This window comes from Tympanuchus pallidicinctus, unplaced genomic scaffold (genome assembly GCF_026119805.1).
Source record: "Tympanuchus pallidicinctus isolate F22 unplaced genomic scaffold, pur_lepc_1.0 scaffold3, whole genome shotgun sequence".
Classification (NCBI taxonomy): domain Eukaryota; kingdom Metazoa; phylum Chordata; class Aves; order Galliformes; family Phasianidae; genus Tympanuchus; species Tympanuchus pallidicinctus.
In genome coordinates this window covers 17,730,402-17,742,935 of record NW_026294747.1, presented here as the reverse complement: position 1 = coordinate 17,742,935, position 12,534 = coordinate 17,730,402, and the positions used below count along the sequence as shown (strand labels likewise).

At 46.5% G+C, this 12,534-nt stretch overlaps 1 protein-coding gene across 4 annotated transcripts in view; it reads right to left on the bottom strand.

Moving 5' to 3' along the window:
* The window catches only part of CAPRIN1 (cell cycle associated protein 1), a 31,890-nt gene extending 23,710 nt beyond the window's left edge, over positions 1-8,180 (bottom strand). For 2 of the 4 annotated variants that reach the window (XM_052693131.1, XM_052693133.1), the window contains exons 1-2: positions 8,040-8,180; positions 7,541-7,740 (exon numbers count right to left, since the gene is read on the bottom strand). In XM_052693131.1, the coding sequence (XP_052549091.1) occupies positions 7,541-7,738 (198 nt within the window). In that variant the 5' untranslated portion in view covers positions 7,739-7,740; positions 8,040-8,180. The remainder of the gene's footprint in view (positions 1-7,540; positions 7,741-8,039) is intronic. The other 2 variants (XM_052693129.1, XM_052693130.1) reach the window with 1 other exon arrangement.
* Positions 8,181-12,534: the final 4,354 nt, after the last annotated feature.

Genomic DNA, 12,534 nt, shown 5'->3' with positions numbered 1-12,534 from the left:
AAGAGCTTCCTGAGCTCCAACAACGTATTACAGGGAATTTCATGCTGGATACAGACGCTCGCACTGTAAAAAAGCTGCTAAATGCAGCAGCCACAGTTGGAAATACATCAACAGAATTGTCCTGAAAAGCATTCAGCGTATTGGAAATCCACCACATCAGGAAACAAGGAAATTCAATTCTCACACAAACTACCTTGTATTAAAACAGATGAAAATCCGGCTGGACAAGAAGTAGAGAAGTAGTTTTCATGATTTTAGAGATACCAGCTGAGCTGAGAAGAATTAAAAAAGCAATGTAAAGAGCTCAAACATTCCAATGCCCAAGGACAGAGTCAGGTTAACCAAATCTTCCCCTGCTTAAGGCTGCTTGCATCCTGCACTAAGCTGGCTTCACAGACCAATTTCAAGAGGTTCCTACTCAAACCACTTACTTCCATGCTTCTGTTTACCATTCCCTCAGTTACAGTGATACAATTGTTTGTGAGGCTGCACAGTAAACTGGACTGCTAATGTAAGAGGGTAAAAGGAGTGTCTACAAAACACATAAAAAAAACCCAAACAATGTGGGTGATGCAGTTTCCAGCACAAACCCATAAACCATCAAAGGTAACACCAACAGGATTGAGCACCAAGCTCCTCAAGAATCTACCTGGAATCCTGAAAAGCCTTTGATACGGTTCAACAAATCCTTATCACTAAATTGCAGGGATATGGATTTGAAGGCTAGACTGTTTGGCAGATAAAGAACTGGTTGGATGGTTGCTATCAGAGGGCTGTGGTCAACAGCTCAATGTCCAAGTGGAGGCTGGTCACAAGCAATGTTCCCAGGGGCCTGTTTTGGGACCAGTGCTCTTCAGTACCTTTATCAAAGGCATCGACAGACTGAGTGCATCCTCAGTAAGTTTGCTGATGACATCAGAGTTGTACAGCTAATACAACAGAAGGAAGTCAGGCCATCCACAGGGACCTGGACTGACTTGAAAAGTGGGCCCACATGAACCTAACAAGGTTCAGAAAGGACAAGCACAAGGTACTACTACACCTGGATTGGGGCAATCCCAGATTGTGGGTATCTTGAGAGCAGCTCTCCAGAGAAGGACCTGGGGCATCCTGGGGTCCCAAGGACAGGAACGATACAATGCTGTTGGAGCAACTAAGTCCAGAGGAGGGCCGTAAATGCAACTAAAGAGCTGGAACAAATCTCCTATGAAGAAAAGCTGAGGGAGCTGGGATTGTTCAGCATAGAGAAGGCTCTGGTAAAACCTCAATGTAGCCTTCCAGTATTTCCTTGTTTCCTCATGCTTATAAGCATGAGAGAGACTGAATTTTTATGCAGTCTGATAGCAACAGGACAAGGGGAATGGCTCTGAACTAAAAGAGAAGCAATCTGGAAGTTAAAAGGAAATTTACTACTTAGAAAATGGTGAGGTGCTGGAACAGTTTGCCCAGAGCTGTGGATGCCCCATCCCTGGAGGTGTTCAAGGCCAGGTTGGACAGAGCCCTGGGCAGCCTCATCAGGTGGGCTGCAGCCCTGCCCATGGCAGGGGGCTGGAATTAAATTATCTTTAAGGTCTCTTCCAAGCCATTATATGAATAACACTGCTTAGAAAAGTTCTGTTGAACATACTGCAAAACTATGCTGCCAAAAACTTACATGATGTGTTTTGCTATTATCTTCAGATTAAGAACACAAGTTCTTCTTCAATGGCCAAATATTTTAAGTCTAAACACAAATATTTTGTTTATATGGTTTCCATTCCATGGTAGTATCAAATGAAAAAACAAAGGGTAATTTGTCTATTCCTAAGAATGAAGAGTTACTTCTCTTTTTCTATGCTAAGTGCATCCATACTGGAACTGTAAAAGCAAAAGAAGGAAAGCTCTTTCAGCTGCAATGCAGAGGAGAATCAAACGTGTTTGGTTGCTTATTTGGTGCTTGAAATCTTTGTAATAACATGCAATTTCCTATCATCCTCAAGAAACTATGAGATCAAAATGTTATGTTACAGAAGCCTAAGGAAGCACAGTGCTTTTAATCAGTACTGTGAACTAACAGCAAGCTAACAGCAGCATTAGTGCTGTAAAATAACTGCAGTAAAACTCCCACTTCACAACCTACTGCAGCGTTTGCAAGAAGGGATTTTCTTAACTTTACCTCTCTTCTGCAACTTCACTCATGCTGAAGTATAAAAGCTAGTATAAAGCAGCAGAAAAAATACCAAGTGGCAAAGTGAGCATATAAATTGCCCATTAAACAGTTTGTGAGCCACAAGACCCCAGATCTGCAGAGAGAAAGCCACCACACTTCAGCTCTTTTTCCACTGAGATTCTTGAAGTATTTCAGACTTCCCTAGGAGAAAAGTACTACATACAGGCCACACGTCCATGCAGAGAGGAGACAGGGAGATGGTGGTGTCAACTGTTTAAGTATGCCCTACATCTTATTTTAACAGGAAACCAAAATTGATTTTCTTTACTATGGCAACAGATGCTTTCCTTTCACGTTCAGGTGAGAGGAAACCCATTCACTCATTACCTCCTCTAAATGTCAGAGCAAAGTGAAAAAAGGTGCAGATACGTGATATTAGTTTCAAAATCAATACTGGTTTGAAAAGTGCCTGACCACTCAGCTGTGCTATTAAGAGTCATTTACAGTGCTATCCTATAAACTGGATCGTTGGAACGATCTGATTAAAAATAACCCTTAAAAAGGGTGGAGGCCAGGAGCAAGGAGGCACTATATTTAACCAGGTACTCAGCAATATCATTTATGCTAGTTATATCAGCACAACCGTATACGAAAAGCTGCAGTGTGGAAAAGGATGAACTCCAACCTACTGAAGCAAACTCTCTAACAGGCACTTCACTACAAGCAAAGAAAAGGTAGAGAGAACTATTTCAAGTCTGTTTTCTGAATTCTCAAACACTGCCAAGTTTTCTTTAAACACGTATTAAGCAATTAATATAATCCAAATCAATTCCTGTGTGTTCAGTTGAAAAAAAAACAAGCTACAAAATACAAGCTTATTAACATGTTTTATATTTGCACATTATAATTTGTTTCTCCTCTACCATCATCTCTGCAGTCACACATCTTAACGTCCCTGAAAAATCTGTTCAAAAAAGAAAAAAATTTAAGTCTATTTTCTCAACAAAATGGGGAAAAAAAAATCAAAAAGGTTAAATACTTAAAGAGTATAAAGAATCAAATGAGGAAATACAAAATCTCTCTCACTCTCAAAAAAAAACAACCCAGTTCTCTATCTTGGTACAGTTTACACTATGCATACACACACCTAACAGAAGTTCCCAAAAGCTGCTTCAGCCTGAGGTTTCAGTGAACATTTCAGACTTCCAACATGCAGCTTCAAACAGTTTTACAAGCCCTCACTTTCAAAATCACGTCTCATCTCCAAAGATAAATTTGAACTAGCCTCATACTTCATCCAGCACAGATGGCAACAGGACCTTTCTGAAGCAGCACTTGTTTTTCAGTAACTTCTAGATCAGCATTCCAGAAGAATCAACTTACATGTGTGGGTGAAGAAAGGGAGAAAGAGGAGGTGACGATTCCTTCTTTAAAGAACAGTGTGCAACAGCGACAGCCCATAATAGCTGCAGCAATCAGCAACGTATCCTGCATGCTTCCACTGCCACAGAGATTGCAGAGAAGACACTTGTGCCGTGCTGGCAATGGGGACACAATTACGTTCATTTTAACAGGACAGGACCCACACAGGCTCCAAATCCAGACTAGCCCTAGTGCCGACCTGTTGCCACAAAACAGAACAGCCCACTCAGGGGGCAAACTATTGGTAGAACCAAGCTTCACAAGGAGAGGGGTTCTGCAGAGACACGAGATGTCCTTGAACATCCGAGCGGCCCACATAATGGTACAAAAGCACTTAGGCAGCTAACGGGCAACTTGGAACATGGCACTTTCCTGCTATCACTAGCTGCATCTACAGGAATAGAAAACTCATTTCAGCTTTTACTATAGGCTGCTACCTGCTAATCCAACATTTTACTGAATGGGGAGGACAGCTGCCTCTTAGGTCAGAACAACCTGAATACACACGAATTTTCACTGGAACAGCAGCTGGGTAATAGTTACAGTCTAAATTTTTCAACCCCATCAGGATTACACGTTTTCAGAGACAAGCTGATAAAGCAACAGTGTCTTATGGTACCAATGACAGCTAAAATGCCCCATTTTGACAAATACACCAAGGCCAGGTCACATCAAATACTTTCAGCTAACATACTTCGTATCTGCAGTTCCCCAAGAATAATCTTTGTGATCACCTGCCCGTATCTTAAAACGTGTTAGCAAATGAGAGATTTTGTCCCTTTTAGAGAATAGTTGGTTTTAAAAATTGTTTTTGTGAGCTGAAATCATTAGGCTCTTTGTTTTTTCATTCCCCATTGTAACAAGACATGGATTTGATCTATATTCAATCAGCTTAATTTGGAAAGGATCTACTCATCTAATAAAATAAGGAAAAAAAACAGGATAACATTCCTACCATTTCCAAATACAAGGAGATGAAGAGAACACAGACATTTTCAGACCGTATTTTCACATACATTTATAAACAACAATTCAGTTTTCTCTTAATTCCCTTTAAACTAAGCCAGACTTGTTTGAAGTAATAAGATAACTTCTAAGAGAAGAACATAAAACCGTAACACCGTACTATTTCCAACACTCAGAGACATTCAAAATAGTACAAAACTAGCAACATTATGAGTTCTATACTGTATTCTGCTGGCCATGTGATTTTGTGCTCAGAGCTTAAAATGGAACATGACAAAGTTCACTTCAAACCTTGAGTTCTCTCATAAGGAATGACCTTTACTTAACTAAAAGTGGCAGATACCATTTAAGAGTTAATCAGCATTTCTTAGCCTTCGTCTACTAGAAGCATGTCTCAGTCAAATATAATTTTATAACTGCTCTCAAAAATGGAGCCCTTAATCACAGAATCACAGAATTGTAGGAGTTGGAAGGGACCTCCAGAGATCATTGAGTCCAACCCCCCTGCCAAAGCAGGTTCCCTACAGCAGGTCGCACAGGTAGGCATCCAGGCAGGTCTTGAACATCTCCAGAGAAGGAGACTCCACCACCTCCCTGGGAAGCTTGTTCCAGTGAAAAGTAACCTCTCTCCCAGCCCTTGTAATCGGCTGCCGACAAACGACTGCATGTTCAGCTAAGCAGGTATTTTTTGGGTGATTTACACAATTTTCCCACTTGTTCCCAACTGGACATTATCCAGCATGATTTTACTTTCTGGATGGTTAAAAATCTCAATGAAAATTCATTTATGTATTTCGGTGTACAGTTGGAAGAGTAGTGCAGTTAGGATGGTACTTTGCAGCTGTTACAGTTGGAAAGATTATTGTGGTAAGAAACAATCAAGGAAGAAATGCTCACCTATATCCTAGGCTCACAGTAGAAAACTCCAAAAAGGAGAGATCTCCGGAAAAAGATCTGTCCCCAGGGGCACTCAGCCCTTACATGGGGTCTAGGAGAGGTGGAACCTTCTGGTCACACACCTGAATTACCTTCACCTGTGCTCCCACAGCTGACCCAGTCATTGCTGCAGGTGATCAATCAGTGGTTCAGGCCTGACTCAACACAGGCACAAAATATAACAAGAACCAGGTCATTAATGAGCAATAACACTAATTTTCACTCTGCTCCATTGAAATAAGCACCTTCCACACACCCTTTTAACTTCAGGTACTACAGAAGCACTCCAGAAGGCCCATTCAAACAGAGGGGAATGGACAAGCCAAGTGTAAATTAGGTGTGAATTATTTATTTGAAAAGGTAAATAAAAACGCCACTGGAAAGGAAAGCTGACTTGCACACCATTAACAGTGTGCTTGTCTGCTTCATTTCTTCCGCATACAGAATTGATCAGAAGGCTTTCTGATTTAAAAATACTCATTTTCAGCATCATAGAAAACTCTTTTCCTGTCTTTTTCCTGTATTTTAGTACCATACTACATAGTGTATGTTGGATACCATCATTTCAAACCATCTTACCAGAATCATTTGAGATAGCACTGAAAGACTTGTGTTCTTTCTCAAGATGAGGGCCAGTGTTCTTCTGCAGGCACACAGTCGTACACATGAGCACATTTAAGGAAGATGTTTTGTCCCAACTATACTCAACAGTATTCAGACAAGGGTCAAGAAGCGATCCTTTAATTCTAAGCTTATCTAAAAGCTCCCAGCACCTTTATCTTTGTTTTTTAAACAGCAGGAAGATCCAACATTGTATTTTTTTAAGTGAGAAAAAAGAAACCACTGCATACACAGATTTATGTACTTCATTCACAACTCACCTGGAAGGGCTAATGTTTTGGCCTTCTTTAGGATACCTGTCTTGACTACTAGAACCTAAAATGTTGGTTAAAAAACTGAAGTGTAACTGTGCTTGTTAACTCTTAAGAGCTAAAACAGATTTAGGGCTTCAGCACAGACCTGAAATTCTATCCGAGTGCTCCCAAATTTTAGTTTGGCGATGCCGTGTTTCCCAGTACATCTGTATTTTCAGTGTCCTACTGAAAGTCTCCCTACTGAAGGGGAACCCCTTCCCGCATCCCACAGCGCTAAGCACGGAAGGGTGCCGTGTAAATGCCCACTAACCACGGCATCATCTCGTCTCTGTCACAAACCCGAACCCTCCCAGGATCAAGGATTTAGCGGCGGTTCTTTCTATAAATAACCGCCCAAAGGCCGCTCTCAGCTGACCCGGGACTCCCGAGGGGCGAGAGCGGGGCGAAGTGAAGAGCCGCGGGCGGGGCGGCCCGGCTTTGTGCGGGCTGCTGGCACAATGCAGTTCCGCTGGGGAGGCTTAGGCGGCCTCGCCGCCGCCATGTTAGCTCCCGCTTCCATGTGCGCGGCTTGGGGGGACGCGGCACTCCGGTCCCACGACTCGGCCGCGCGGAGCGGACGGGGGAAGCGCCACCGGCGGGGCGCGGGGCCGCAGCGCGGATGGGAACGGCGGCCCTCCCGCAGCGCGGCCGAGCCGAGCCCCGTCGCGACGAACAAAAGGCGGAAGGGGGAGGGGGCCGCGCCGCCGGGGGCTCGCCGGGAGGGAGGGGGCCGCGGGCCGCGGCGGAGAGGCGCCCATCCGCGCCCGCCTTCGGCACCCGGCCCGCGGGGAACAGCCGCGTTCGCTCCGAGGGGCCGAGCGCGGCCCGGCGAAGGGACGGCCCGCGGAGGGGGCTGGGGGACCCCCGAAAGAGGAAGGGGAAAGGCCGGTAGAGCACGGCTCGCCCTTCTGGAACCTTCCAGCGGGCGGCCCCTGGGGGCGACACCGGGAACAACCCGAGCGGCCGCGGGCGCCCGGAGTGGGGCCGGGGGCACGCGGCTCGGCCCGAGGAACAGACGGCGCCCGGCCGGCTCGGTGTCCCCTGAGGCGGCAGGCTGCGGGAACGCGGCGGCCGCCCGGCGGGGAGCACGAGGGGCCCGCGACCTCAATGGGGACAGCTGGCTTTGGGGGGAGCAGGAAGAGAGAAGGAGCACCTTTTTCTTCTCGAGGTTGCGGAGCTTTTTGTCGATCACTCCCAAGATCTGCTTCATAGCCTCGGTCTGAACCGAGGTGATGCTGCCGCCCGACGCCTGCGGGGCCGACGCCGCCGCCGCCGGGGCCTGCTCGTTGCCGCCGGGGCCCGCCTTCCCGCTGCCGCTGCTCGCCATGGTGCTGTTGGTAGCCGAGGGCATCTCTGCGCGGGAGAGAGCGCGCGTGAGGAGAACGGGCCGCCGGAGGGGACACGCGGGAGGGCGGACGCGCGCACTGCCGCTTCCCCACGCCCAGGACAGACGCGCGCCGGCCGCACCTGCCGGTCGCGCGCGCCCCCGTCCCGCTGACTCGGCCCCGGGCGCGCGCGGGGCGGTCACGTGACGGGCGGCCTCGCGCCGGCGCTCGCCCCTCCGACGGTCATTCCCCGAGCGTGGCCATTTCCACCGCCCCCCCTCCCTCCCCACCCCGCCGGTGTCCGGAGGGCCTCGCCGCCCCCCTCACCGTGTGCCTGAGTGGCCCGGGGGAGGGGGGAACTCGGTGCGCCGCGCTCTCGCTAGAGGAATGACCGCCTCAGCCGACTCCGGCCCCGCGCCGCTCCTTCCACCTCCGCACAGCGCTACTATGGGAGAGAGCGAGAGCGCGCACGCGAGCGCGTAAGGCAGGCGGCGCGGGAGCGAGCGACGCGGGGTCCTCGCCATACGCGAGTGCCCGCGGAGAACGCCTGAGCCCGCCGCGAGGGCTGAGGAGGCGCCTTCCAGCCGCGCCGCTGCCCTTCGGCTCCTCTCGCTCGGGTCCTTCAGGCGCGCGCCGGGCGCCTGAGCGCCAGACACAATAGCGGGGCGGGGCGAGGCTGCCGCCCGCCATTAGCGGCCGTGTCGTACGGCAGGGTTGAGCCCCGCGGAACATGGGGTGCCCTCTGGGGAATGCGTTCTGCCGTCTCCCAGCGGTAGCGTGGCTCTGAACGCTGCTGGTGCCCTGGAGACACGTCTTTGTGGCGGTGCGTGGCGCGCCGCGTTCCGGCCGCTGGAAGCAGCACTCTTTTTCAGATTTGGGTGCATATTTAATCCTTCTCCGTTCCTCAGTGCGATGCGTGCATTTAATAAACCTCTGCGACCAGAGCTGACAGCTGCTTGCTGAACCTTCCATGCCTAGGAGTGGTGATGACTTGGGTAGCAGAAGTGAAATGCTGTCTTTCTGTGCCTCCCCATTAAGGCAGCACGAAAACAACACGGAGCAGGCTGGAACCTAGGTGATATTGGGAACGCGTTTATCCCATGGTAGTAGTAGACTTAATGGACGCAGGACTAGGAACGCAAGGCCCTAATACTCCCCCAATTCCACTTTGTAAATGAAATTTTCAGTTGCAATTCCTGTTTAGGATTTTGTCTGTTTAATCCTGGATGCCCTGGGTTGTTTTTTCTTAAATGAGGGCTGTTCCTGGAACAACTGAGCCAACTTAAAGGTTCTCCACATCAGAAGGGAGAGCTCTCCTTGCCCTTCCCATCTGTTATCCCATCCCTTCCCCTGTGCACAGTCACACAGTTCTGATTCTGGCTGCCTATGAGTTAATTCAAGTTGGTGATCAGCAGAAAAATGCTTTTTTTGACCTCATGCTTCAGCAGTTAATGCCTGAATAGTCAGATTTTTCTTCACGGCATCCATAAATACTGTTTCGTAGACTTCTCATGTATGTGTGTATTTTAAATAGCAGCTCAATGCTTTGCCATTTTATGATAGCTAATTTGCTTTCCAGATCACTGCATTTTGCATAACAGGTTATAAGACAAGCATAATAAATCAGCCAACTCCACTTGAATATATATACATATCCTCAGATATTGAAAGTCAGTGTCTTTTCACAACTCACCAAGAAGTTTTGGTTCATATTGCTGTTGAAATTTGCTTTTTATGCAGTAACATATTTCTGCAAGTCCCATACCCAGCTGTTGAAACCACTTTTCCCCACTCACGTTCTTCATGAACACTGAAGCACACTGAGGCATTTTGACCATTAAATATAATACTTGAAAATATGAAGTTATTTCATCCATTGCTATTCATTTCTTCTTATTACATTGCCATCGCAATTCTGGATAAGCTGTGGCAGCTCAACAGCTTAGGAAAAATCGCCAAATCGTAGGGAGCTTAACGTAGTTTGTACTCAAAGGCTGTATTTCTGAAGAACACAAATCTGCAAGAAAAAAAAAAGAGTTAATGGAAGAGTAGGTAGCAGTAAGTTTAAAAATGTCTTTTGAGTCAGAATAAAGATTTTGTCTGCCAATGTAAGATATTTATTCTCATTGGGAAGGCACAAAAAAGAACAGCAAGTCTTCAGTATCACAGAAAGGCTGAAAATACTGCTCCTGAGAGGAGTTATTACATGAGATTGCCCAAGCAATAATTATATGACAATTACTGCATCAAAGCTCTTCATAATTACAGTGGATGCCTTTTTGTTAGCCAAAGATGGAACTCTATTGCTGAGCTTACATACTGAAGCACAAATATAAACAAAGCATTATGTGTGTATCTTATACAGAACTGCAAAGGGACTTTCATACCATACTGAAAAAGTGACATTTGTAAAGTCAAGTCTAGGTGTCATCTCCAGAAATGAAAAAATATTTAACTTGGCTATGTTCAGTAGTAATTTAAGATATGTTGGTAATATGAGGTAAATTAAAAAATTGAATTTTAACAGCATACAATCATTAGCCAACTGGGAGATTTAAGATGATGTAGGGGAATAAGTAATAATTAAATAGCAACTGGATTACAAATTCAAGAATGACAAGATTCATGAACTTACAGGATATTCTAAATCAATTTTTATACATATGCACAGATGCAGAACATACAGAATGCATACAGATATATACATACAGAATCACAAAGAATGGAAAAGGCCCCTAAGAGCATCCCATCCAATCATCCACCTACCACCAATATTCCCCCATTAAACCATGTCCCTTAGTACCACATCTAAATGTTTCTTGAACACCTCAGTGACACTGATTCAGCCACCTCCCTGGGTACTCCGTTCCAGTGTCTGATCAGCCTTTCAAAGAAAGGTTTCCTAATCTCTAATCTAAACCTTCCCCTAGCACCACCTGATGCCATTCCCTCTAGTCCTGTCACTATTTATATGGAAGAAGAGGCTGACCCCCACCTTGCCTCAGCATCCTTTTAGGTAGGTCTCCCCTGAGCCTCCTCCAAACCGAACAACCCCAGTTCCCTTAGCTGCTCCTCATAAGACTTGTGCTCCAGACTCCTTTGTTGACCTTCTTCTAGACATTTTTCAGGACCTCAGCATCTTTCCCAAACCAAACACAGTGCTCAAAGTATGGCCTCACCAGAACTGAGGTACAGAGGGACAATCTCTTCCTTGCTCCTGCTGGGAGCTCTCTTTCTGACACAAGCCAGAATACCATTGGCCTTCTTGGTTACTTGGGTAAGCAGGTGGCTCATGTGTCAGTAAGTATCAAGCAGCACTCCCAGGTCCATTTCTTCCACGTAGTTCTCCAGCTTCTCTGCTCTAAGACTGTAGTACTGCTTAGGGTTGTTGTAACCAAAGCGTTGGACGTAGCACTTGGTCTTGTCGAACTTTGTCCTGTTGGCCTCAGCCCAGAAATCCAACATGTTCAGATCCCTCTGAAGGAGAGGAGCTACCCTCAGGCAGATCAATGCTTCCTCTCAGTTTGATATCACCTACAAGTTTACTGAGGGCGTACTCAACCCCTCATCAAGGTCATTAAAGATTTTAAACAGGAGATGTGCTGATACCAGCCTCTAAGGAAAACAGCTTGTGACCCATCGTTAGCTGGATTTAACTCCATTCACCACTGCAGCGGAAATGCTAAGTGACTGAGCACCTGGTGGGAAGGCAGGGAGCTCAGGTGCATGCAATGTAATTCACCTGAGTGACTGGAAGGGGAGGAGCCAGGATCCACCCCTCCCAGACCTCATTTAAGGGTTGGCAGTGGAAGTGAGGGTGTTTTGCTGGAGTTCCCTGCGTACCTGAGACCCTTGGAAGGTAAGTAGCTTCTTTATTTTTGTGCTCGTAGCTGTTGCATTTGGGCAAGTTTTCATTTGCTGTAGCCTGGAATCTTGCTGCTCTGCTCTCACTGTTGTGTTTTTTTGTTGTGTTATAACTGCCATTTTCTGGGCCCAGCTGTCCAGCCAGTTCTTTACCTAGCAAGCCATAGGCTAGTTTTTCCAGGTAAATGCTGTAAGAAACTGTGTCAAAGGCTTTGCTGAGGTTGGGGTAGAGTACAACAGCAGCCTGGCCCTTGCCTTCTAAGTGGATTATCCTTTTGTAGAAGGAAATCAGATTGGTTAAACAGGATTTGCCTTTCATGCACCCCATGCTGTCTGGGTGTGGTTCTTGATCATGGAATACATGTGTGTACTCAAGCACACAGGAATATGTGGATCCAGTAAAATGTCTGAACACTCAGGCTAGTGAAGCAAATGTGTGATTATAGAACACGTATATAGGTAGGGAGGTGGATGGAGGAATAATAAATTAGCCTAAATGTAATAGCTCTCCCTACTTGAGTTTGGAGCAAATACTCACTTTATAGCAGCATTCCTTAGTGGGCTACTGGGGAACTGGCTTGAAACAGATGACTTTGTCTTGGCCCCATCACTAGACAGCCTTGAGAATCTGGTAGTACTGAGAGTTGTCCCAACCCAGGGAAGATGCTGGTCACAGCTCACTGAAATCCAGGAGAACTAAATGGGCCTTACTTTATATTACTATTTGTAGGGCTTGAGCTAATTGACTTATGTCAGGTACTCTTCAAAACTAGCTCCTTTGGATGGCAAAATATTCCGGTACTTTTCAGCAGTTGTGTTAGTACCAGAACTCGTTGGATTTGCAAACTTCATATTACTCTCTTTAGGCCATGACCCAGGTACAGATGTATGAGGTTGCGTGGGGGTTATTGTTTCTAGGAGACAGAAGGAGAAGCAGGAGCCAAGTACAATAAGGCGG